General features: G+C 43.9%; 1 protein-coding gene across 1 annotated transcript in view; it reads right to left on the minus strand.

Annotated features, from left to right (window-relative positions):
* Window positions 1-5,161: 5,161 nt before the first annotated feature.
* LOC118778949 (basement membrane-specific heparan sulfate proteoglycan core protein-like) overlaps window positions 5,162-27,487 on the minus strand; it is a 119,300-nt gene continuing 96,974 nt past the window's right edge. The window contains exons 59-88 of the mRNA XM_036530751.1: window positions 27,009-27,152; window positions 26,340-26,474; window positions 25,873-26,054; window positions 24,426-24,621; window positions 23,762-23,941; window positions 23,001-23,261; window positions 22,496-22,658; window positions 22,287-22,384; window positions 21,630-21,896; window positions 21,124-21,236; window positions 20,434-20,581; window positions 19,831-19,947; window positions 19,381-19,398; window positions 18,400-18,484; window positions 17,567-17,711; window positions 16,868-16,970; window positions 16,385-16,494; window positions 15,688-15,796; window positions 15,342-15,440; window positions 14,579-14,800; window positions 13,822-14,066; window positions 12,570-12,741; window positions 11,498-11,620; window positions 9,934-10,009; window positions 9,464-9,542; window positions 9,068-9,109; window positions 8,236-8,306; window positions 7,581-7,664; window positions 7,069-7,172; window positions 5,162-6,356 (exon numbers count right to left, since the gene is read on the minus strand). Of these exons, the coding sequence (XP_036386644.1) occupies window positions 6,184-6,356; window positions 7,069-7,172; window positions 7,581-7,664; window positions 8,236-8,306; window positions 9,068-9,109; window positions 9,464-9,542; window positions 9,934-10,009; window positions 11,498-11,620; window positions 12,570-12,741; window positions 13,822-14,066; window positions 14,579-14,800; window positions 15,342-15,440; window positions 15,688-15,796; window positions 16,385-16,494; window positions 16,868-16,970; window positions 17,567-17,711; window positions 18,400-18,484; window positions 19,381-19,398; window positions 19,831-19,947; window positions 20,434-20,581; window positions 21,124-21,236; window positions 21,630-21,896; window positions 22,287-22,384; window positions 22,496-22,658; window positions 23,001-23,261; window positions 23,762-23,941; window positions 24,426-24,621; window positions 25,873-26,054; window positions 26,340-26,474; window positions 27,009-27,152 (4,064 nt within the window). The 3' untranslated portion in view covers window positions 5,162-6,183. The remainder of the gene's footprint in view (window positions 6,357-7,068; window positions 7,173-7,580; window positions 7,665-8,235; window positions 8,307-9,067; window positions 9,110-9,463; window positions 9,543-9,933; window positions 10,010-11,497; window positions 11,621-12,569; window positions 12,742-13,821; window positions 14,067-14,578; window positions 14,801-15,341; window positions 15,441-15,687; window positions 15,797-16,384; window positions 16,495-16,867; window positions 16,971-17,566; window positions 17,712-18,399; window positions 18,485-19,380; window positions 19,399-19,830; window positions 19,948-20,433; window positions 20,582-21,123; window positions 21,237-21,629; window positions 21,897-22,286; window positions 22,385-22,495; window positions 22,659-23,000; window positions 23,262-23,761; window positions 23,942-24,425; window positions 24,622-25,872; window positions 26,055-26,339; window positions 26,475-27,008; window positions 27,153-27,487) is intronic.

Genomic DNA, 27,487 nt, shown 5'->3' on the forward strand with positions numbered 1-27,487 from the left:
CACCGCCCCCCCCCCTCCCCCACTCCTGGATGGATGGAGGTGTCTGGACCGCTGTTGCTGGCTGGGTGATAGGGAACTCTGGGTGGTGGGGAGAGCTCCCGCTTTGGAATTTAGAGTTAGGCTACACGGTTTTTGCCCCATATGTTGGACTTTGTTTGTTTTTAATGTTGCCTTGCTTTTGAACCCGAGGCACATTGATAGAAAAGCCTGCAGCTGACTGGACTGGGATAACCATCAGAATCAGTCAGGAACTGAAAACCTAACATGTTCCGTGTGTAAATGTTGAGGTCGGCTTGGGTCACTAATGGTTAGGATGCAAATTCCCTGGTGTTTAGCCAGCCGGGGTGCTTTGATTTCAGAAGCAGGCAATTGCAACGATATCCATCCTCTCCCACCATGAGAGGAAGGTTATTACATAATCCTGGGAGGAGAGCACTGCCCATGTTTACCCTCTCGGGTCATGTGATCCCTCAGTGAGGTGTCCGTTGCACCAGCTTGTGAGTAATCTCAAAATAATGATCTTCTTTAGAACACACATGCCTGGGCAAAAGCTGCATTTTTTCCTCAGTGTTGCTGTGTTGCTTAGTACACGCTCCTCCATCTCTAATCACAAACAAACACACACACACTCTCTCTCTGTCTTTTTTCTTGCTCTGTCTCTCTCTCTCTTTTTATCTTCCTCTTTCTCACACACACACACACACACACACACACACACACACACACACACACACAGACATACACTATTATGTCTGACAGTTGACTTTTGTGCTGGAGGAGAATTGGCAATAACTGTGGTCAACAATATCCAAGAAGATCCGCATTGTGGTGGCCTGATCAAGATTTAACCTTGCCCTGAATGATCGCCTAAAGGAGATTTGTGAGAGCCTGCGGATGGCCTTTGAAACCCTTGGGTGGGGTTTATCTGTAAATACGTTCTCCCCTTGTGGTCACTATGTGCTTGAAAAGGTTGCTAAAACTGCTTGCTTTGATAAGGGATAACGGGCAATGCTGTATTTCATTAGTAGCTTGATATTGTTCTGCCTTCAGTTTCTACCTATTTTTTTGCTCTCCATAAAATGGAGAACAGTAATTCCATAAGTCCAGGTTGAGTACATGAGCAGCATCCAAAGGAAATCATTAAGGATAGCACAGTCCTAACTGACTTGTAGGACATAGATATTGAGAAACGTAAAAGCATGATTTTGGTAAGTCTGTGAAGTTTCTTTAGATGTCCATATGAGGACTAAAATAAGGCTTTAGTGTCCTGGGGTCTATTCAATCAAGCTCATCAACTGTCCAGTAACAAAAATCCCATGTAAACTACATATAAGGGGGTTATGAAATCCAATCATGTATTATATAAAAAGATTTTCAGTTTTCAAACTACAGACTTGAAAAGCCTCTTACAGCAAGGAGGTGTAAAACTACTGTAAGGATGACATTCTACTACTTATTTCTGAGCAATGGTGACTTTTAATCCCACCTCCTTCTGTCCAAAGACCAATCAGCGTGTTGGACACACCTGCATACCTCGCATCAGGCTGACTCTAATGACACTGTGAGTATGACCACTCCCACCTCAGATCTCAGGTTCTCACACTGGTAGCTTGGTACTGTAAGGTCAAAACTCAGTTATTTGTATCATTATTTTCAAGCAAATAGCCCTTTAAAGTTGATCGTGTCCATTGAATAGACCCCTTAAAGGTCTCCCTCAAGGCCAGAAAACTTTTAACCAGCAGTAAACATAATTCACATTCTCAAGGACATGATGGGATTTTTCATTGTTAGTTACAGACTTGTTGTTTTTGCTTTATTGTACTATGGCACTGTTTTTTTTTTTTTACAATTTGTAAAAACAAGACTTTTTTCTGCATCTCCAAGATGATAATGATAAGAATATTGTTAGCGTTATTTTTTGTGGTGAATTTCTATACGGTAAAGAACTCTGTTGCTATGGTTTTCATGAGGTTTTCGCAGTAGGACTGTGACTTTTATTACTACCTTTGTTTGAATGTTCTGATTTGGTTTGAGGAAAAATCTAATTAAATACAGCACTGAATTGTGTTTGTTGCCCTGAGTTTTGCCTCTGTGCATCACCATTAGATACCTGGCAAATAAGTGTCAGGCTGTAGATCTGAATTGGGAATTTGGCTATAAATGTGCCTAAAGAATTTGAATTTTATGAAGTTCACGTTACATCACAAAGTTACTTGTTATTGTTTGAGATTTGGAATTCTGCACAAATGTGTGAACTTGTGTATATGTTGTTGGTATCATAACTCATAATTAAATGCAGACTGCATCATTTCCTTGAGCGGGTTGCATTCCTGCTTGGGAAATTATTTACACACTTGCTCACAAAAGAAATGGGTGCCGAACTCTTCAACCACAAACTGTGTTGTCTGTTGCCTTGTAACCACTAGCTGCCTTTCAAGGGAAATGCTTGCTGCTCTCCCCGCCTCCTGCAAAAAGGAATCTGATATTCTCTTTATCTGCATGGCACTTAAAGAACTTCCCCTCATTTGCCACTCTGAGAAATATTATAGCTTAAAATAGGCTCAGAGTCCTCCTCTGAAAATACTTTTAAATATTTGGCCTTACTGTTATCATTTCACCCATTTGTATAAAAAAAGGCTTAGCATTCATTTTAAATTCTACATAAGCAAACAATAACCACAGAAAGTAAATCCATGGAATTGGTCAATTGGGTAGACCCTACATACACCATGTAAATAACCCTTGTCAGATAAATATAGATAATATATATCCAAATAGATAAAAATAGATAATAAAGAGACAGATAAATGTTTGGTTAAATTACACTGTGAAAAACCACATTAGTGTGAAATATTTGAAAAACAATCCTTTTGGTGTCACAATGTAGGATTAATTTTCCTGTGTCAGTGCTATGATGGAAGAAACCAACATGAATGGTTTCCTAAAGATCTTGTAGTCAAAATAATGTTCAACACTGGACTTACTGACAAGCAATTTTACCTAACAAATAACTGCAGTTCCAACACACTCATAACCTCAATATATGTTCACACAATCAACATCAGAACATTTAGGATGTAACTGGAAGTTGTGATATTATTTCTGTGTGAGTAAAAACACCGGAGTTAAAATGTGCACTCAATGTGATTGGTTGTATAGAAAATATGAGCAGTGATTACCATCCACCGTCTACAGTGTGCTGCACTTGTCTGTATCTTCTGTATTCTGTATGAAAAGCAGCTCATGTCTGTCATCCTATGTTCATGCTAACTTTGCCCCCGTTCTGCGTAAACTGTGAAATTGACCACAAAGGTTTTTTTCTTTTTTCATTGGGGGGGGGGGGGGGGATGGGGGGGGGGCAACACTGTGCCCCTGAAATTGTGCTGACGCACAGGGAAAAAAACCACCCACAAGATTATAAATAGCACATGAATGGTTTAATTAAGAGACACAGGGGGTATGGTAAGTCCTTCAGAATTAGAGGAAAAAAATGGCAGAGAAATGGCAGAGGAACCAGCAGTTTGCTGGGTGGACATGGTTAATATAGTTACATAACTGTGTCCAGTCCCATGAATGGAATGCTTGCAGGATTTTTTTGCAGTCTTTTTGGTCTGTGTGCATTTCTTTTTTGATGTCTTTTCTTTAGTTGAAGTACATTTTAAATCACTATGAAATCCCATTCAGACGCACGCCTAGAGATCAACAAAACTCCCTATTCCCAAAACCACAGTGGGCCATGAGTATTTTTGGGCCAGTACATCACTGTCATACAACAAAGCTCTAGGGAACCATGTGCCAAAAATGAAAGCAAATGCAAAAAAAAAAAGGTGAGCGGGACTTTCTGTAGAATAATCTCTTTACTCATATTTGGAAAAATAAGAACAAATAAAACAAAGAACAAAACTAAAAGTAAAAGAACAACACAGTCCATCATGGTTTATTGTGTGATTTACAAAAGTGGCGTTATCAACGTTTTTAAGAGCTTGAGTTTTCAAGCTGCTTATGGCAGCTCTCTTCAAGTCTGGGATTTTTAAATGGATGACACCCTGGGGAGATTGACCCCCTTCCAAATCAAAACATTTCTTGCAGCAATGTGATTACCTTGCTCCCCTCCTGAAATAATCTCATTCAAGCCAAGCGTATGGGACCCAAACATGATGGTGGTGGTGGTGGTGTGTGTGTGTGTGTTCGTACAGGGCATTACACTATACATTAATAAAAAAGGAAAGCTTTTTCCACTGGCTCTACAGTAGCGTTATCAAGCGTGAAAGCAATAAACAGAAGGATAAAATCAAAATAAATACAAAACAAATTAACCTATCTGGAAAGGACAGAGCTTGGTTAGAATGGAAATAAAATAGTACAGCCTCTATTCGACGTAACCACGACGTGCACCGAGTGTTGTGCTGCAAGAGGCCAAAGCCGTCGGCCCGAATAGAAGCCTAACGCTTAAAAAAAGCAGGCGGACCCCGAGCGAGCGGCCACATCGCTGAGGTCGGTCCACGTTGGCGAGCATGCTCCTGAACCCTTCCGTCACGGCACACTTGGAGGGCTCCTGCTACTCTACGCTAACTGAACGCAGGACCTGTCCTAATTGGCTGTGTCCTAAGGTGAGGCTACGTGAACCTGAATGCGTGAGGTGTCCGGTGAGAGGCAGAGATATGCTGAGTCTGGTGGAACTCGGATGAAGAGGTACACTGACTGAGGTTGACATCTTGACCCAGAGAAACGGAGAGAGAGAGAGAGAGAGAGAGAGAGAGAGAGAAGGACAGCGTGAAGAAGTGTAGAAGCACAGACCAGGGAGGGGTGGGGGGTTGAACAAAAAAGGCAATTCTACCTTTACATATAAATTACGCAAAAAAGACATGACCGATTAATTTACCTGACTAGCAGATATTGTCATTATTATGCCTGAAGAAATGAAACACATCTTTGGTGAGGAATTTTGTAAGAAGTAGAAATAGCATAACTTTAAAAGACAATATACTTTACGTCTTTTCTTTATCTTTGAGATCCACTCAACAAAAATAAAATATTCTCTTAAATACAGGAAGATACAAAGGCTTCTCCAGAGAGTAGTTATAGTATTGACAAGTATGGTCACTATATCATAAATAGAACTGTAAAAGTTCTTACGAATTCACATGAGAAAATTGGCGATTGAATGCTGTACTGTATAATATGGTGAGGTGGGTGGGGGGTGGGGGTAGAGTTGGGAAAAAAGCTAAGCAGTTTCAAAAAAAAGGTCACGGAAAACAGCAGTGACACGGAAGTGACTTTCTTCCTGACATTAACTCAACTCAGGCTGAGTTTGATCACTTCTGTCACCAACAGCACCAAGAAATTTTAACGGAAGGCACATCATTTCCTATATTAAAAAAAAAAAAACAAATGGAACAAAACCAAGTGGTCTGGCATGACAGAAGGCACCATTGCTTTTGTGTTTTTTATTTAATTTTATTATTTTTTGCATAGCTTCTTCACCTGAGATCCGGTATCCTGATTCTACTTGTGCCGTGACTCTAGACTTTGCCCCCCATTGTTAAAAAAAGAAAGCTCTGAGCATGCTTGCTCAAATGGTTGTGGGAAAGGAAAAGCTAAGATAGATGAGAGAGAGGAGGCCTAAAACATCTTCAAGTATTAACACAACTAGGCCAAAAAGCCTTGGACACACAGTATTAGGACCCAGAATCAACTCCAGGAAACAGAAGAGCAAGTTATGGTTAGTTTGTATTCTCTCCACCCCCTCACAAATATATATATGTATATAAATAAAAATTCAGTGCTGTTAAAACATCTTCAACTCTGAAAAAACTGGCCCATTGTGGAAGGCCTACTGTTTGTTTCTCTTCATGGTTAAAAGCTACTGCTGGGAGCATGTAAACTGAGACAGATATTCTGTAGAAATAGTCCTTCATTGACAATGCAAAAACGAGGAAGATTTTGTGAGAAAAGCTAACATTGTTTAGTTTTTTTTTGGTTTTATGCAGCACAGAGCAAAGACAATGTTTTTGTATTTTTGGTAACAGCTGAGCACCATTTCGCTGGCAAGTGTATGTGTTTGTGTGTGCAGGTGTGTGTGTCTGTGTGTCTGTGTATGCGTGTGAGTGTGTGTGTGAGTGTTTTTTTCTCTGAAGTCTCTGGGCCTTGTCTCCATTCGCGCGGGCGGGGCGGGGGAGGGGGCTATGGCGAACACCGCTCCACGTTGACGCCGTCCTCCGCGTGGACCCGCAGGTCGATTGGCCGAGACGGCTGCTCGCCGGGCCGCACGTTGGTCAGCGCCACGTTCTTAATGCAGCCCGTGATCCCCGAGGAGAACTTCCCTCCCGTCAGCGCTGTCATGTCCGGAGCCCCGCCTTCCGACCCACAACACATGAAGCAGCGTTATTTGGCAGGCACGGCAAACGCCCCATTGTGCGGGCATACTTACATGCAGTTTTATCTGATATATACTGAGCTGAGCACCCCTTTCTTCACTGTCTAAGCACTTACTTTAAAACATGCTGACACGTCTCTAGAATGACAAGTGTTTCATTAAACCGCTTGTCTGGGAAGCATGTGGATATAGTGGATAGAGCATCAGACACAATATAGTAGCTGAGGGCTGTGGATTTGAATCACAAATGGGCCACTGCTATTGCACACTTGAACCAGAGAATTTTTTTTACTATTAACTAAGCATTTTTAGGAGGCAGACAATTGTAGGTTGAATTGTAATTCAACAGCAGTGTTGCAAAGTGTAGCATAGCGGTTAAGGAGCTGGACTCATAACCAAAAGGTTGCTAGGTCAATTCCCCACTGGGGCACTGCTGCTGTACCCTTGGGCAAGATACTTAACCCACAATTGCCTTGGTAAATATCCAGCTGTATAAATGGATAACATTGTATAAATGTTATTTAAATAGATAATATTGTAAAAAAAAAAACTGTAACCAATGTAGGTTGCTCTGGATAAGAGCGTCTGCTAAATGCCAATGTAATGTAATGTAAATGGTCAAATGACCCAGGCATATGGATACTGTTGGGTTTGCAGAGTCTGACAGAGACACAGACACACACAGTGCTTACCCAGGAATATGTTGCCTTTGGTGTCCACCATGATCATCTTCCCCTGTGACTGTCCTTTTCGAGGGGGCCCTCCGTCAATCTGGAGGTAGCCCTGTTTACCGGTCCTGTCCAGGTGAGAACAGAGCAGCACAAGACTTTCCTTAAATTACAGTCGCTTCAGTCATTTTAAACTGCAATTTCCATCAATCAGCAGATTGCACTCTAAATGTCATGATTATTGAATATATACTTGCACCAATGATGTGCATCTTATTCATATTCAATCTCCCCAGCAAAGTGAACCACCCTTAAAAATAGAGGTTACTATGCGACAGTGATTAATAGGATACATTTTTACAAATAACTCTGCCAAACCTATGTAATTGAATCAAAACTAACCAAATATGCAAACCCCCTTCCTGCTTCCTTATATCCCCAGAAGCTCTGTTATTCCTTGTCTGTACAGGTAATATGCTTGCTATAACATGCGTAATAACACAGAAATTACATAATGTATTGCAGATGTACTGTACCTCACTGCAGTTAGCTTGTGCCAGTTGCCATCATTGATTGGCTCTTTGGAGATAATCTCGGCTTCTCCACTGCCCAGCTGGTAGCTGTAGACGTAAAACACACCCAGACCTCACTGCTACATGTGATTTGACAGGCATCAGCTAATGACTTCACAGGCATCATTGGGATGTCTATAAAATGTGTCACCCAGGGAATCCACCTGGTTTGAAGTACAATGCACCTATAGGGTCACATACTAGACACAGTTTGGTATGTCCAACTATACAGTTTCCCTGGGGTTTATTTTCAAAGAGTTTTTGACCTCTTCCAGAAAGTGTGAGGTTATTTTTATTCTCCAGGTGCATATGAATATTAAAAAATAACTGCACATTTCACTACTGATAATGCTTTGTAGAATAGCCCTAGATGTTCCTTAACGTTACTTCCTCCATAGTGGTGAAAGTGGTGACAGATAATTGGTGTTGTTCAGACAATTAGTGTTAATGACATCTTTTTGAGAGAACATTCCACATGGCTGAAACAAAAACCGATATTCACTGTGGTGTGAAACCAAGAACTGTATTAAGTGAAAAGGTGCAACTGACTGGCAAAATCATTCTGATATTTATCCAAAAAGACAGACAAACACAACTGAAAGATGTGTTCAGGACATACCTGAAAACAGGGTGTCCGTTCTGTAAGCCAAGGCTTATGAAGTCTTTGCCCTTTCCCTGTTCTCCAAGTTCCTGAAAATAAAACGTCACAATGGAACCACTATAATAACAACAACTCCACAGCATTCGATAAAACACGAAAAAGTAAACTGGGAAAAAAAACACATTTCATTCGGCAGAAGGTCCCTTTCAACACGGCTAACAATTAAGTGTTGATCGTATTGATTAATATTAGTGACAAAGCAATTACTGCCGTGTGCGTGCATATGCAACATCCTGTCAACCGTGGAGGTTAAATCACGGAGAGCGATGGACATGCAATTTCAGCCGGCAGAGGGACACAAATCAGACTCGAGGGAGCGCCACAAAGCCAGCGGGGCCATTTCACCATGCTCAAACTCACTCAAAAAGAATTCAGCAAAGATCTATGAGGCAAACATCAAGGCATCCATCAGCACCACACAATGACCCGTCCGGCTTGAAAGCCTCCCACTAAGATCTATTGGTGACATATCAGGGGTGCTTGACTCGAGAAGAGCCATTCTGGTAAATTGTGTACTGGGGGGATTGCATGTAGGGATTGTGGGAAAGTTAAAAGGAGGCATTCCTTAAACACGAGGGGTTGACCGATAGGGGATCTGTTTAGATAATGCTCCCAGGCGGCTGTGGGGGTGAGGGGTGGGGAGGGGGCTAAAAAGGTCCCCCCACTTTCGCTTCCTGTAAAGGGGTCCTGAGGCTGTAAGGGGAGAGAGTGACAGATGAGCGGCATTCACATTCCTCCCGCGGGATCCGTGGGCCTGCAATCTCACTGGTGATAGGCTGTGAAAGGGTACCTTGTTTCTAGCATGCAGCCTGCGGAAAGCACCAATCGGCTCCTGGAGAAGACGGAGGCGGGGTTAGTGTGTTGAAGCAACGTGCAGTTTTGGTCAAACACCCCCTATCGCTTATTCTGGCATGCAGGGGAGGCAAATCTGAAGCTTATGTCAGAATGAAAACATGTGATTACTATGCAATGAGCTGCATGCTGTGACCCAGGATTGCACTGCTTTTTCCTTTTTTTTAAAATTAAAGACTAAATTAAATTAAAGACTAAAGAACCAAAGAATACGCAGTGCTCTGTGACAGTTCCACTTTGCATGCTATATTAGGTGATATTGGACTGTTTTCATTTGGTTTAAGATTGAGTGTGAAGAACATTTGCGCTGATCCAGGACACTCTCTGGACCTACCACCCCCTGCCACAGGATCAGCCCCTCCGGCGAGGTGGTGCGGATCTCCAGCTCAATGGTCTCCGGGGCGTCAGGGGCGCTGAAACAGAACACACCAGCTTAGTTCTGATGAGGGGCAGCAGTGACACAGGCCTGGCCTACTGAGCCATCACCTCAGTGCAATTCAGCGGACCCAAGGGGGGGGTTTGGCTCTTTTTCCCATCATTCTGAGTGGATGGAACAGCTCGAAGCTCTAACAACTTTTGATAGTATGGTTGAACACAACTCATATGTATCCTACACAGGAGTTACAGTAGGGCAAGAAGTACTGTACATCAGAACATATACAACAGAAGATGTACATACAGGTCTGGAACTCACGATAGATTTTTGCAAGAACAGCTTTTTGCTTCCATGACATTTTATTATTTGAACAAAAAAGGGTTTCAACCTTCCTTAGCTGTTAGTCTTAATTTGGTATGTCAACTCACCTTCTAGGAAACATCGGCTTGGGCAGAGTCAGGTATCCGTCATCATGGAAGAATGCGCTATACTGAATCGGGGAATCTGCAGAGAGGTGTGAACGCATTAGTTCTTCTGATCGTTGTGCCCTTTGTCACCCTCTGTGCCACGGTTCCCCCTTGTGACTGATGGGTGACACTACAGGACTGGTAATGAAGCGACTAGTTTTGAGATGGGGGAAAAATACTAAACCAAAAGATCAATTTAAAGAACTGTGACACATAATTTCTTCCAAATTGATGGTTGCCAAGTCAATGCGTCCAAACAATGTCTTACTTTTAAGGCAATTTAGTAGTATATAGGTATGGAATAATTTGACAAATGGCAGATATGACTGAATGTCAGAAAAGAATTCTGACATTGACAGAAGTGAAATGCCTTGTCCACTGCAAAAATAATATGAAACAGTCGATAGCTAATTTTACGATCAGCAGTTAAATATACTTAGACACTTAATGGACTTGTAACAGACCTCAGGTATCTTGCATTTTGCATTGACATAAAGATGCACCATGCAACACTGATTTCAAAGCTTTCAAGGCAACTTCAGCTCACCTACTGAGCCAATCCTTGCATTACACTTTCATGGAATTCCTTTGGTAGTAAGTCATTACACAACATGACAGTATTCTATCAGCATTCAAATGCACATCTTTCGTTCCCAATTTCCAACAGGCACGGAAAGAAAACATTTATTTTGGCAAGCAGGCTCAAAGATGTCACATCGACAGTCACGTTGCAGTGAGTAAGGTGGTCACAGGCTGACCCGGTGAAGCAAAAAGGGGAATTCTACATTTCCCACATGTCTCACGAGTCAAAAGGAGCCCCAAAAGCCTCAGCCTTCAGAACTTAAGAGTGTGTCCCCTGCTCAACTTGCCAAACCCAACGTAGAGTTCCCCTTTTTACACATTCATGAAATACTGGACTTCCAGTCTGTGGTTATGAACACAAACAAACACAATGTTGGTCATGTAGTGTTAGGTAGGCCTGAAGGCCTGGGGCCTGGGTTGGAAGTTCCCTCCTTGTTAGTGGTGGGTCTCAGGCAGAGAACTAGGATACTGTACCATTCCCCCCGCTACCCTCCGCTTCCCATAGGGCCTCAGGGAAGCTGGGAGACTGCCCTGCATGAGTGGAATGCAGTCGTTAAAGCAGACGACAGAGCCCATCCCTGTTTGCTTATAGGGTGGAAAACAGGAAGTAACACTCATCAGCTAAGATTATTACATAATTTAATAATTATGTTTATTGGTTTTGCATAGCTCGCTGTGTACTGGGGCAATTCTACTCTGTTCCCTCACTTGAGCACACAATAGCGGTGCCCCCACCTGGGTGCTGCAGCTTCAGGTTTAGTAAAAAGTGTAGTTAAAAAGGCTAACCGACTGCCCTGTTATAGCTGTCTGAATGGGTAGGGTGAATGTGATTGTTTATGGCAGATCGTCAATGCTGGAAACATCTTTAACCCCTCCTCTGCGCAGCTGAAAAGCGTGGGGTACTGGGAAAGAGCGAGCGGAGGTCGTCAGGCGGGACACTCACCGTTCTCGCAGAATCGGCCGGTGTACCCTGCGGCACATACACACCGGTGGTTGGTGCAGCTGCCCCCGTTCTGGCACTGGGCGTCACGCTGGCAGGCGTCCTTCACCACCTCACAGCGCTCACCTGGGTGAAAACAGAGAAGAGGAGCTCAATGAATCTCTCCTTACTCAGAGACATACATAGCCTGCATTTCCCACTTAATACAGTTGCGCCACTGAACATTCCACCAAAGCAGTTCTGGGTGAGAACAGCAGCAGTTTCCTTCATTGACACGGTAAACTTTTGGCTACAGGCACAGTTTCTAAACCACTGCTCCACATTGCCTCCTGCTGGCTAGGCCTCTGTTTTGAAGCGTTTTGCCAACAGGGTTTGCTCATTGTTGTCCTCGCAAGCATTTCTGGGACTAAAGAATGTGAAAGGGTGGACCTAAAGGACCATATTGGTTCAGTCATTTTTGTTTTCTTACAAACCTTTTACCTTTCTGTTGAAAATCGCTTTGGAAAAAAAACTAAAGCACTCTACTTGAAAATCACTTACAGGGTTAATACCTGATTGGATAAAAAAGTGCTCACCAAACTGAAAGAATGTTCGGCATATTTCAACAATCAATTCTCAATACATTTTCAAAGATGTACTGTTTCAACTGGCAAGGTTTTATGTACATTCAACAGCAATCCATGATACGCTTAGGGTATTAAATCAAACACATGTATTACATTACCTAATACGTTCTTTGATTATATAGAAGACTTCATTAATCACTAGCTTCATTTACTAGTGCCTAGTGATTTGAATACACTTGTGTTCCTAAAGGCTGCGACACTCAAGGTTTCCTGCTATAATAAAATGTAGTGCTGTGTTGCTGAATGGGCTCAAACAGAACACATTCACTAAGAAGTCAAGAGTCAAAGTAATGTAGCAAAGATGTAATAATGATGCAATAACAAGAGCTGCTAAAGCAGATTCAGTGGTACACCAACACTATTCCCAGAAATGACTGTGTTCTCTGTAATAAATGTTAGACAATGTTTTGATCAGAGCTGGGGTCTTTGCCCCACGGCTTGGGGCTTACCCTCATACCCCTCCCGGCAGAGGCACTGGTACTCGTATTCGGCGCTGGACAGGCATGAGCCCCCGTGGAGGCAGGGGCGGCGGTCGCAGGGGCTGGAGTCCACGCACTGGCTGATGGCCCTGCTCTCAGTGAAGCTGTAGGACAGGTCCACCTTCTTCCCATTGATGGACACCTGGATAGGAGCGACACATTGGTCACAAGAGCAGCCCTGCCCAAAGCTTGGGAACAACCCATTTTGGTGGGACAAGGGGGCGGGCAGTCTCTGTAGCTCAACAGAAGTGCAAGGGCATGAACCTATACATGCATGACAATTTTTTCATGTACGTGTAAGTCATGTAGGTTTATCCGTGAGTATTAGATGTCACTAATAAAATAGGAGATTTGTAGTGCAAGTGGTTTTGTTATGCAGTTATATATTTCAAGCATTTTGTATTTTGTTAGACTTGGTGTTCCTTCACCAGTAGCATTTTCCCTATGCAAAAGTGTTATGGAAATTACGTTTTCAATCTGTATCAAATAACAAAGTGCATCTGAGAAAATGACCCATTATATACAAATTATATACAATAAATATAATTTTGTGTATATATTGGTGTGAAATTTGAATTGTTTGAATATGCATATTCATACTAGAAGGAGTTTTTGAGCCTTCTACAGCACATATTTTTTTACCATTTGAATACATATTTAATATGAGTCTACTTTAAGATATTCTGAAATTTAAACAAAATTGCTGAACAGCCGCCAAAACAGGTCTTTGAGGGCTTGAAGAGTTCTGCTCTCGAAGTTCACTGTAACTAAGCAACAAAGCAAAGACCTAGAAATCCCTGGCAGTCTGACAATCTACGCAAACAATGACTTCAACAAGCATTTAACAAGCATTTACGGTCTGATATATTAGCCCAGCTAATACATGGGGTTTTCACAATGCTGCCTGTGACATCACAACAACGTTATGCGAACGTAATGTAAGCTGGGAAGTGCTACACACTAGATATTTCCACTGTACTTGTACTGAAGGGAGACTGATTGCTCTGCGTAACTCAGCATTGAAGTTTGACAACTTGCAAAAACAGTGATTTCAACAGCCATTTAAGATCAGATTTATTAGTCCAGCTGAAGCGTAGCATTCTAATCACGTTGCCTGTGACATCAGAACAACATTACAGTAAAGTTATGTCAGCTGGAAACCTCTACAGGCTGTATACTACTGTTGAACTTGAGGGGAGATTCATTGCTCTCTGAAGCTCACCTCTCCTATGCAGCCCTCAAACAGCATGGTGATATTGGCTGGCTTGGGCAGGATGTCCATGCTGGGGACCCCACCCAGATACATTGGGGTGTGGATGTTCAGGCCTTGGGCCTTCCCCGGTGATGACCTCCTGACCTCCGGTGCCTGGTCCACCTTCAGAAAGCCGTCCTTGTTGAGGCGCTCGGCGGTGACTCGGTGCCACTCTTCCAGGGTCACGGGGTCCCTGCTGCGTAAGATCGCCATGCCTGCCAAGACCCAGAGGTCAAAGGTTATGATGTCTCTGTCTTGCCATGGACGACACACTGTCCTAATGGAAAGTGCAACTCAAGACACTCCTATCCCACAACTGACCAGCGGCATGCTAGGAGAGTGAAAAGAATATCTTTCACTCCATTGCAATCAGTGTTATTAATCCTTAGAAACTAAACAATACAGCCACCACTGCCGTTCTTTGGGTAAAGAAAAAAGAAGGAAATTATATTGATGCACAGATGCATATTCATAATTCTACTTTCCACACTTGTGTGTGCTTAGTATATCCAACACTTTCACTTTGAAATATTTATTTCTTTTTCCACAGAAGTTATAATTGATTCCAATTTCTGGAAACTGGATAAAACAATTGGCTGAAAATAAATAATATTAAAAAATATTGGATAAAAATACCTCATAGTTATTTGGAGAACATCTCTGTGCGCCAGGTGTCACCCAGAGGAGAGCTCACCTGTTCGCAGGTGTCACAGAAAGAAGAACTCACCTGTCCCCAACTCGTAGCGGAACTCCACATGTCCGTCAACCAGGGAGAGGGACACAAAGTCCTCCACCTTCATCTTCTTCCCCCCACTGAAGAACATCAGACCGTCTGGGTCGCTGGGCTTGAACTCCAGCTCCACCCGCAGGTCGTTGTGGATATTGGTGAGGGGCGGGTAGGCGATGAAGGAGTCCTCACCATCAAACAGGGGAGTGGTCACCAAGGTGCCTGCCGCAGAAACGAGAGCATGTCGTTACCACTTACTCGTGGCCCTTTCTGTCCCAGTGATGGGACGTTTCATGGGAAAAGGGTAAGGGGTTGAAAACAGAATGTCGGGGTTTAACTCTTTGGGCACAGCTCCATAGATCATGGTCTAGCCTAAGAGGTTCAAAATCCATCAGGTTCTCCTGCTGTCTCAAATCCACTATCCAGCATTTGACACTCTGTAATTTTTCTAGGGAAGCAGATTGTCAACACTCTCAGAATGCATTGTGAGCTACATCTGTTTCCAAGGAGCGTATTGCACTGTTTGTGCCTCTCAGCTCACCAGAGTCAGCTCTTGTACCTAGAACTGAAATGTGGAAAGCAACTCTGACTGGAGCAATGGCTGCAAGCACAGCATGGCACGTTCTGAGAGTGCGAAATCCAGACATACCAGCTAGTGGCTAGTCTACCACAATCACTGTAAACCCTTTCTACTTCAAAGCAGTGGTAAATGTATCAAACACAGCAGTCTGAACTGGAGGCGTCACTGCAGTGGCATGCTCACCTTCCATGCATTTGTCCCCAGATTTGCCCAGGTGGCATCGGCAGTCGTAGCCCAGGCCGTTCTGACGGTTGATGCAGGTGGCATCCGGCCCGCAGGCTTCTGCAAGGGTTAAAAATGAAAGGCTTAGCGGGGAGTGTGATTCATTGATATGGCTGGCTGGATCTGTATAAAGAGGTTAAAATGTGAAAGAACTGTGACAATGATCTGTAAATAGTGACCACAAGCTACACATACATATGCACACAGATACACATGCACACACTCATTCACACTCACGCTCACGCGCACACACACACACACACACACACAGGTCTGACAGGAGTGCACTGATTGGCTGAGAGGGCACCTGGGTGGCAGTGCAGGGCGGAGTGGTGCTCGCAGTTGCTCCCGGTGAACCCTCTGGCACAGTCACATTTGTAGCTGCTGGTCTCTGAGTCTCGACACACGCCCCCGTTCTGTGGCAGGAAGCAACACCAGCACTCACCAACATGACAGCAGCAACAGCACACCCCTCACTATAGTCTGTAATCCTCCAACATACATATTTATATATACATGGTTCTTCAGCATCTTATACGCTCTGGTAACACTTCAGTTCAGGTGTCCACTGCACCGTGTTCTAAATTGTCCATGAATATGTTTCAAAAATGAATCAATGCATAGATGAGTGTCTTTCACTATAATCGATACACTGTTCCCTAATCCTGTTATAACATAGGTGTTAAGATGTTATAAAGTGTTGTATGGTGTTCATACAGTGATATGGAGCCATGTTGGATGTTTAAACGTTGTTATTGCTGACACAATGTAAGTCTTGTGATTAATGCTAAATGAAAAATCTTGCAAGTATAGTGATAGTGATGGACAACACTAGATGGAGAACATAACATTCCAAGTACAGAGTAGATCTGTGAATCTAGATCTATGGTCACTTATAGGAGGCTATATGTCAATATGTATGTAATTATTTTCTGTATATTCCATTGCAAGCTCTGCTGAGACAGATATGTTAAGGAAGTGTCAGAGGACACAGCTGTGGGCACCTGACAGGGACGATCTCTGCAGGTGGGACAGTTGGAGACTCCGGTGGAGCTGCGGTCCAGGGTTTTGAAGATTACTTCATCCCCTTGGATGATCAGCTGACGAATGCAACCTAGTGAGGAGCAGAAGATATTGATACTAATTCACCATCGAAAAATGATCACTATACTAATGAACCTCAGTACATGCTGGGGTGGTTTCATAGATTAGGATTTGTAATCCATGTTTTCTGCCAGTCAGAATCTCATAATTTAGGGTTCATGAACCTTTTTTTCTGGGGGGGGGGGGGGGTGCAATATGCTATCAACATACAACGTAGGACCAATGAAGATGCTTCATTTTCAACAAGCAAGAGACTGATTGGTTCAGCTTTGAACACGAAACTCAACTGGGGGCTCATGCAGAGCACCATTGTGGAGCTAACAATTAAATTATTCATGCAGCCTCATTCACCCAATCCAAGACATAATCCCAGAAGCACTTACCCACAAAGCCACTGTTGAGACCCGTAGTTTTGGAAATGAAGCTGTAGTCTGGGTAACCGCCCACGTACAGTTCCTCGTTCAGATCCAGGCCTTGGAATTTACCCTGTGTGTCACATGACAGGGGCCAGTATAAGCAAAAATGGCAGCCTGTCTGGCTCCATGCCCTTACTTTTCATTCAACCCATTCTTTCACAAAAATGGACTCAAACAAATGGTGCAACTGTTGCTCTGATGAAGATGATCTCACAATGCACCGAGATGTGCAGAAATGCAGAGGCATTAAAGAAGCAAAAACTAATTGTAGACCTAGAACTGGAACTGATCACAATTGCTAGGTGATTTCCACCGCATTTTCTCAAAGCCACTTGCATACTGTGACAGCAGGCTAATATACATTACACATGATGCTTCTCTTGCCTTGAGCAAAAGATGCTACTATTAATTGTAACGGCACTTCTGCAGCTGAAGTACTGTGGGAAAACAAAACAGTTGTACTTTGTCTTGTTCATTTTACTCTTTACTTTTTTGCACATTTAGGCAAACCTTACTTTGTTGTCTGGTTACTGAACCAACCCTAAAGATTTTGAAACACACAAAAAATACTTAATGACCATTTCTCAGTGTTTATTATGAGATGCACTGCGTTTAGGTTGGAAAGAGGCTGTGGACTTAGCGCTTGCCGAAGGCCCCTGGCTGTACCTGGGAGCTGCCATTGATGGGGGCATCTCCGTCCACCACCATGGAGCCCTGCGTCTGGTTCCGGTACAGCTCCACTGTGTGGAACTCGCCCAGCTTGATGGGGGTCGGGTAGCGAATAGTGGCCATGCCCGAGCCCACGTCGAACCTGCAGCCGAGAGGAGGGGAGGGTACGGGGACGGGTCAAGTCAAGAACACAGTCAAAACACAACGGGCTGATTTAAGTCCTTTTCTATTGTAATGTAATTATAAAATCAAACAAGCAATAGCTCGTATGCAGCCATAGATGATCAGGTGTAAAATGATCGAATACACAAGGTAAAGCACTTATGTTCAGCTTCTAAAATCTTGTTCTTTCATCCTTTAGGATCTTAAAGTCTAGGTGCAGGCAAAATTTAATTTAACTCTGTAAATATTTTTTTCAATTTTTATATGTAATTGTAAATCCAAAGTACATAAAAATAGAAAAAATAGAAAATACTGAGAGAAAGACTGATGTGTAATGATACTAAAATACAAGTACACGAATAAGACTGAAAATTGAATATCACAGAAAGTGACTGTACTTTATTAAGCAAATATAAGGCTTGCGTGATGTGGTGATGCGTGTGTTGAAAGCCGGGGCGGGGGGGGACCTAGCAATCATTTTGGGAAAATGAATGAATGAATGTGTGTGTCTGTCTATCTCTTTTGTGTGTGTGTGTGTGTGTGTGTGTGTGTGTGTGTGTGTGTATGTGTGTGTGTGTGTGTGTGTGTGTGTGTGTGTTTGTGTGTGTGTGTGTGTGTGTGTTTGTGTGTACATTGCATGTATTGTGTGCGCACGTGCGTTTACTTACCTGAACTCTGGGCGGCCACCCACCAGACCAAAAGAGATGAAGTCAGCTCCTGTGGTCTTCCTCTGCCCATTGTAGATGATCATTCCTAGGGGTGCAACAGGAGGTGTTGTTTAGCATGGAGCCATGTACAGCCAAGATTCAATCCTCCTCTCACTCAGTCTGACGGATGCACACTCATTATCCCCCCAGTCAGGAACTCTGTCCTTGATCAGGGGGAGGTAGCATGCTGCTAAGCCAGTTTAGCTCATATCCACTCTGAAGGCATGCTTGCTTAAAGCTTTTCTGGCTATTCCATACTGCTAATCCACCACACAGGCTGCATGCTACAGGCATATGCTATATGGAGTCTCCAGCCTATTCACAGTTACACAGGCCCACCCGGTAGACATGGACTGTTAAAGTGAAGGAGTCTGTACCATTTACATTTACATTCCATGTATTTAGCAGACATTCTTATCCAGGGCGACTTCCAGCACAATAGAATATAAGTGTATCCATTTAACTTAGCTAACAACACTCACAGACTATTACTAAGCAGTTAGGTGTAATCTGCCATCTGATCCATAACAGTGGAGTGAATTAAATCCCTCTACACCACAGATGAGCTGACTTTGGACCAGCAAATGTGTACTTGTGTACACAATTTGAACAGAGAACTCAGCACCTTTCTGAGAAGAGTGATTGCTTTTGATGGCAACAGTCATGCAATCTCAGGATGTCCAAAAATACAGCATCTAACTGCTCTGTCCTATTTCCAACATGTAAGGCTTGCTACCATTACTGTTAAAGAAATTAACTGTACGATCAGCAATACCTTCAGACGCATTCCCACCCAAACCAAGCACCTGACTGTGTTAAACAATGTGCCACTGTGCGATCATTAGGAATGAATATTGAGGGCTGAATATGGATGTAATGGGGCCTTATGGGGAAAGCAGCACCCAAGTGAGTGTTGGGGGGAGCTCACACACTCTGACCTACCAGCATACAGTATGAGACCTGAGCACCGAACGGGTGGGAGAGGAAAGGGGCAAAGAAATTGTGAAAAGTTAAACAAGGGCAAAAAAGACAAAACCTAAGACCCTAGCAATGACTGTGTTCATGTATTCATGAGATGACTGTACGAAAAAAGTGACAAAAAAGATATGAATTTTAATGTGACAGACAAGCAAAAAATAATCACACTGATGTGTACTACTGTGTCAAGAAATAGCTGACTATAATTTGGCAGCTGTGTTGGTTTTTTGGTTTAGGGAAATCAAATATCATTAGAACGTTGTATTATATACAGTACACATATCCATGTTTGATTTTCCAAAAGAAAGTTGAATGTATACATTTATAAACAGTATTTAGACTATGTAAAGAACAGCATGGTGTAGAATAGAATATGATAGAAAAGAATAGGATAGATTTGATATCTAATCTTACCGTCCACGTTGTCTGGCCGGAAGGTGATTTTGATAGAGAAGGCCTTATAGGCATTCTTAATAGTAGGCAGTGTGAGGTAAGACAGAGGTGTCTGGGTGAAATAGGGCACCACTCTCTCTACAAGGGAAACAAACAGTTAAAAATGGTTAGAGTGAAGTGGACATGTTCATACAATTACAGGCAGTGCTTTGCTGCATTGGGTTATCTTTATAAGGGATTTCTCACAGGAAAATTCACTTATGCAGCTCACAGTTTTCTCCAACAAAAGATTTGCTTTAAAAGCAGATTCCTTTCATTAAAATATCTATTCCTGAAACATGACAGGTAATACCAACGAAAAATATTAAAGATTGTCACAAGAATGTTTTTCTTCTAATACAAATTTCAGGAAATTATTCTTACACAATTATGATTACAGATCCTTGTCATCATAAAATATTATCCTTAATCTTTAGGCTGCACCTTTCTAAAACAGACTGTATGAGAAATATTTCATATATGTTGTTAAGGATAAATAACCTTGCAACGGAATAAATACGACTGTCTTGTATAAAAATGTAATTTTTTTAAGTGGTCACATTTCAGGGTGCCCCCAGTTCCTACCATGAACGTTGAGTGTGGAGAAGGCCTGGATCTTGCCCTGCTTGTTGGAGGCCGTGCAGATGTACGTTCCTGCGTCCTCCTCAGTCACATTCGGGATGGTCAGTGTGTGGGCCTCCTCTGTCGCCTTGGACGGGAGCTCCTCATCCATCTGCGAGAACGTACAGAGACACACTTTCATCGGCAAAGGCGAGGTCAGGAGCTGGGAGCAGTAATTAGGGCAACTGACTGTGACCCTGAGGGTTGTGAGCACTAACAGACTTAAACAGGATATGGACAGGACTTGCTGGCAATATCCAAACTGTAAATGTAACACAATGCACAGATCTGCCCGACACTTGCTGCCATATGTACTTAAAAGGTCACCTACAGCAGGGGATGTAAATTAAAATAATTTGACTAACAATTATCACTTAACATGCACTGTGCAAGCTGCATATGTAAGCTACTGCTGAATATGAACTGCCATGCACACATCAAATAAATGGTTCCTAAATCCCTAAAAGACTGATTTCCTGAGATTCTTGAGATTACCCTATAGAACAATCTTCTGTACCTTTCAAATGCATGTATGTACATGATATGCCAGTATTTAACAGTGTACCCCTTTGACTCAACATTCAAGGCTGAACAGCATCCATGATCTGAAAGCCATCAGTCTCGCTCCATGACACCTCTGTAACAGGACCTTACCTTGGACCATGTGACCTGTGGGACTGGGTGCCCAGTGGCTGTGCAGGGGAAGACAGCGGTGGAACCCACTGTCACGTCCTTCACCTCGGGCTGGGCTATGATCTGGGGCAGGGCTTTGGAGACACGACCATTGAGCATTAGAGTAAGGAAGGACAAATGGAATCTGTCAGCAGCTGGTGACTATGGTGTATGACTCCTGGAGACAAACCCCTGGGAAAGTGTTTGGTTGGACATAGCCTGAAAGCATCATTTAACTTGTGCATGCTTGGCCTGTCCAACAATAAACTTTCCTTTGGGTTCATCTCCAAAAATGTACTTACTTTTTCCAAAGGGCTTACAATAAATGCCAGCATTCATTCAAAGATACAAACTGTATTGAAAAATACCTATAGATATCATTACCTCTAGTAAGATGAGACAGATAAAACTGATATCTTTCTGCTCTCACAGAAATGTACTTCCATAAATTCATATTCATTGGTTGTATGCTGGATCGATTTACTTACACTGGACGTTGAGGACGACCTGGGACTGCACAGAGCCGACGTCGTTGGTGGCGGTGCAGCGGTACTGCCCGGCATCGCCGTGGGCCACCTGCTCGATCCTCAGCATGCCCCCCTGCACCAGCACGTGGGCGGGCAGCACGGCCCCCACCTTGCTCCACCGGATGGTGGGCTGGGGCTCGCCGATGGCCTGGCAGTGGAACTCCACCGAGCTCCCCAGCACCACTGTCTGCACCGAGGTGCGGATGTTGATCATCACCTTGGGCAGGGCTGCGAGACGCAGGAGACGGGGCGGTCAGCAATGCTCCAGCCGAAGGCCCCCCTCAGCATCAACAGAACACAATTGCATAAACCAATACAGCAAATTAGGAAATAATGATAATTTTCTCAGATATGAGCCATTATAATTGTAACTTTAAGAGACTTTATCAGAGTAGGAAAACAACTTGAGCCAACACAATATTAAAACAAGAAAAGAATTTGTTAGAACTTTGCAGCTAGGTCAGGGCCCTCGGAATGAATTGTAGGCACTAACAACCACTGTCTTTGAGAAAAAAAAAATAATAGGGTGATGAATGGTCACAGCAGGTTGCAAAGGATCGTTCAGAGGATGTGGTGACCTGGGGGGAGGAGGGGGGAAGGGGAGTATGATTGGCAGACCTTGGATGGTGAGCTTGGCGCTGTCCTGGGCCTGGCCGAACTCGCTGGTGGCGCGGCAGATGTAGAAGCCTCCATCGTTCTGCTCCAGGTTCTCGATCCTGAGGAGCCAATCACAATCATCAGAGGTACAATGTCACCCTCAGCAGCATGCAAAAGAACCCGGTGGACATCTTACTGTCATTCACGGCCATCCCAACCGGACACCTCACCTCAGCACACCGTCCTTAACCTGGTGGTTGGGGGGCAGTGGGCCGCCCTCCTTCAGCCACTCGATGGAGGTCTGGAAGCCCCCGTTGGCTGAGCATGTGAACTCCACAGAGCTGCCTCGCGCTTTCACCTCCACATTGGGGGACACACGAACTGCCAGAGGCGCTGCAGAGGGAGAGGCGTGCAAACACATCACTTATGCCAGATGTCCCAAAGATGTCCCAAAAGCAGCACAAGAATACTACTTTCCACTCCTCTAGTTTTGTATGCATGGGAAAACATCTTCAATCCATGCAGGATATATCAGCCTATTTCCACTTAAAGCTATTTAAAACTCATCTGGTATGAAATCAATTAATAGTCTTCCCAGAATGCGCAAGCACCACACAGGCATTAATGGTAAAGATCTTAGAACAACCCGTCTTGAACCTTTTGAACCTGCTTCAGTTGTGTAGGTGAATGCAGCTTTGGAGATATAAGGAAAAGTAATCAAGCGGATTTGCTCACATGTGACAGTGACTTTGGCCAGGGCCTCGCTGGAGCCCACTTTATTGGTGGCTTTACACCTGTAGGTTCCTGCATCCGCCTCAGTTGCCAGGTTGATCTGGAGGTTGCCAGCCTGAACCTCCGCCTTGGCGGGAAGGCTGCCATCGACTTTAGTCCAATCAAAATGCAGGGGCGGAGTCCCATGAGCCAGGCACTGCAAGCGAATCACCTCGCCGACGCGCACGGAGAGGTCATCCGGGAGAGAGGTGGCGTAGGGGGGTGCTGGAGTAAGGAGAATGGGGAGGGCGCATCACAATCCAGACCACCACAAAATGAAGGGTGTATTCACTGTGGTTATGTCGACTGACTGCAGAATATTAAAGGTATGATAGCCACAGGGAACGCCTGAATCAGATGCCAACCTAATATCTCTATATCTAGACTAATGCTGTATATTGCAATACAACTTTTTATACCTTTCATGGTTTCGCCTTTGGCCTGAAATTCTAGAACAGGTAGTCATTAAAATGATTAATTAAATTAATCTTTTTAACCAATTCATCCTGAATTATAATTCACAGGTAACTGTGCTCATGTGAGTTCTTCTTTGCCCAACAATGCCCAGAGTCAAAATTACAGGGTTTGCCTGAGTGCTTCATATATTTGGTTACCATTAAGTAGGTGCAAGTGTTGATGTGGGTCGATGAAATCCGTTTTCTGTACCAGAAGACCAATACAACCAATAAACTGTAAAATTTATGGTAAACATTCCTGATACTCACTCTCCACATCCAACATGACAGTGACCTCAGTGGTGCCTAGGTTGTTGGTGGCATTGCAGATGTACTGGCCAGAGTCCTGGCGCCCAACGTTGGGCAAAATCAGGGTGTTGTTCACCACTTTGTGCTGCCAGGGTATGGGGGAACGCAGCTTAGACCACGTAACAGTCGGGGTGGGGTAGCCTGGACAAGAAAAGAAGGAATAAAACATATTCAAGCTCAAGAACTGCTATGTAAAAATTAGATTTGACAATGGTGATGTTCCATAAAAGGGACAGGGGGACCAGTCCCTTGAATAAACACAAAATACCTTAAAGCTTTAACACATACCAAAAACATCCTACTAAGTTAATCAACACTTAGAATACTTAAAAGTATTCATACACTGAAACTGAAGCTGCAATCTGTATGGAAAGCGCTGGTTGTCTTAAGGGTGCAAATATACAGTAACTTGCAGTGAAATGACAAAATGCACTGAATTACCTTTCCAATGGAACAGCCTGGCTTACTGTTAAGACTGAAATGATGTGAAACCTAATAATGATGTATCACTGAAAATGCTTGCGGATTTCAGCAATCCTTAATGCAGACAGAATAAAGGAACCCAGAAAATGACTGGCTGAAGGACCCAGCTTCCTGGAAAAGCTGCGAAAGCGCTGATGGTTACCGTGGGCGTCACAGCGCAGCGTGGCGGTCTGTCCCTCAACCACCAGCATCAGGGGTTCGGGCACCGAGGCGCGGGGCACAGAGGGCACCAGCGGCCCGCCCTGCACGATCACCTCCACCTTCGCCTCTGTGGAGCCCTCGCTGTTCTGGGCCACGCAGGTGTACGTCCCAGAGTCCTCTGGCCGGGCCACCAGCACCTGAAGGAAAGTGGGTGGGGTTTATTGCATCTGCTTCTGGCCATGATCTGCTGGGACTGTATGTATTCAAACATTTAAGCATAAGTGTTTTAATCAGGGGTGTCCAACCTTTTTTCATCTGAGAGCGAAAAAATGAAAGTGGCGGAGAGCTACTCATGTCTTATATTACTCACACTTAATCACAAAATGTATCAAAACACTCACATTAACCAGCTGAATTAAGCTACTTTTTTATATACATGTATCAAATGTCAATATCCAAAGCTCACATTTTGGATCAAAAGTATCTCAAATTCACATCAATAGCTTGTCAAATGTACATTCTGTATCCAAATTTCAATGTCAGGCTCACTGTAGCAAAGGGTGAGAGCAGTCACCCCACCCGGCCTTGAGCCCGGGTCTACAGGACACCAAACTGCAGCTTTGACTACGATGCCAAAGAACCAGGCTCGTTGGTATGGCAGTCAGAGCGTATACTCAACCGTAGTGACAGCACTCTGTTTTGATGTTTTGACAGGTGAAAGTGTTTATGACAAGACATGTCTGAGAGAAATTTGGTGATCATTGATCGCTGTTTTGGAACATTACGCCACTTTAAGCCTTTTTACATTAAGAGCTTTAGAATGTCCTTGAAGCGGCGCTGAACGTTGCATCTCTTACCGACTGAAATGCTGGTACCGCAGATGAGGCACACACACTTGTCCTTCACATTCGTGGAAAAAAAAAACTCGCGTTCCCATTCCTCATGGAAATAACATGTTTTTTTTGGCCTGGCCAATTTCTTTGTTCATCATAATTCTGGCTATTTTATAAGCTACACTGGGTTGCCTTAGCTCAGTAGCTCAGTGACGTGACGACATGTTGGCAAACTTGACAGTAGCCTAACTTATTTGATTGACAGCTGGGGGTGGGACATCTGTGTATTTGATTGGATTGAAATGGGAGGAGGTTTCCAGGGCGCATTTATTTGTTGTTGGATTTTTTTGTACATAATCTCTAAACCTTTTGTCGAGCTACTCAAAAACAGGTAGCTCGCGAGCGATGTGTTGGAGACCCCTGTTTTAGATGAAAATGTCTTTGAATACATGCTTTCCATTATCTTAATCAGGTGTCTCCAAACTTTTGACTGTTATGGGATATGAGCAAAATTACCATGGCAGTGAGGCAATTTTCCCCACATGCTCAGCCGAGACACCTACATGTAAGTGGCACTCTTCCTGGAGGAAATGTTATGAAACAAGGACTGATTACCTGCATCACAGCATTGGAATCCATGAGCAAGGGGCTATTGAGTACAGTCTTGTGGGCATTATTCTCTCTGTGCCAGCTGACAAATGGGCGTGGCTCGCCCGTTGCCTGGCACTCCAGGTTGATGGGGTCACCCATCCTCACCACCACAATACCCCTGGGGGTCACTGTCACTTTAGGACCGTCTGTGAATGAGGTTAAAAAAAAAAAAAAGAGGGATCATGTATAAATGATAGTATCACTATACATGCATACAAATTCTTACTTTCTCTCACTCTAAGCAAATTAAATTCAGTCAAGCAAGTCCAAGAGCAAACTGCAGTGATGGGAGCCTTTTCTACAAGATCTTCCCTTGTAATTCATTTATATTCATTTATGACTGAGGTCTGTCTCTGTCGGGGCTCCTGACTCTCCTCATTCACCAAAGCCCCCTAGGGTGAAGTTTTTCCCTATCAGCAGTGTCACAGTACCTTTCACAATGAGGGACGCGAGACTCTGGGTTATGCCGAAGCTGTTGCTGGCCACACAGCGGTAGGTCCCCTGGTTGCTGCGGCGACTCTTGACAATGGTGAGGACAGAGCCATCCGGTCCTATTTTCACATTATCTGCAAAGGAGTGAAATGACTCATCACTCCACTGAAGCCTTATGGGAGAATGAATCACTTAACAGTTAGATCTTAGCAGCTGTTCAGCTGGTCCAATGTTAGTCTTTACTAACTTTTTAGCCCTTATGCTCCATCCTTAGTACTGCAAGCAGTTACACGGTTTCTGGGGTTAAAATGTGCAAGGGCAGGCAACATGCAAAAATGGATTTAGTGTGAACTTGCTCTACTATATTCACTGACATTATTTTTGCTGCATTATTAAAAAACTCATTCCCAAAATTCACCGTATGCACTGTCGCCCTGCAGTTCCCTCACGCACCCCCAGGGGGCATGCTCCCCACAGTTTGAACACCACTGAGCTAGTGCATTACAAAAAATACATTGTTAATAGTTCTGAACAGGTGTAACTAGAGCATCTGGTTCTCCTGGATGCTGCCTCTGTGTCGATAGGTCAGCGAAAGAGCAATCTGTGTGTGACGTGAGATGGCAAAAGAGAAAGGGACAGACGACTGAGTGTCAGTCACGTGGCCCCACCCTGCAGGGGCCGGCCGTTGACCATCTTCCACTCGAGGCGCATGGGGTGCGTCCCGCTGTGGATGCGGCAGCGCAGGCTGGTGGACTCGCCCAGGCGGACCGAGGTGCTGTGGGGCTCGATGGAGATGATGGGCGTCTGGAGGCCTGCCGAAGGGGACACAGACCGAGCGTTAGGCCTCACCTCCTTCGCTGAGTCATACCTAACCCATACTGAGGAATCCACCCGAAATTTCACTGGCAACACTCTCAATCTGTTTCTCCAACCCCTCCTCCCTCCCCCAATGCCTATAGCCACTGCTGTCTGTGGGTGAGGCTTCAGACTCTTGCTAAGGTCATGGATTAAATCCCTGGCTGCCCGCTTCTGAACGAAAATGTTTGTGACTATGAACTGAAGTGTCCCATGTAGACAGGCCAGCTCCTTAAATTATACTGTATGTATTGAATGAGGATGTAATCCACTATGTTTTTATCATGGTATT

Source organism: Megalops cyprinoides, chromosome 6 (genome assembly GCF_013368585.1).
Source record: "Megalops cyprinoides isolate fMegCyp1 chromosome 6, fMegCyp1.pri, whole genome shotgun sequence".
In the NCBI taxonomy this organism is placed as follows: Eukaryota; Metazoa; Chordata; class Actinopteri; order Elopiformes; family Megalopidae; genus Megalops; species Megalops cyprinoides.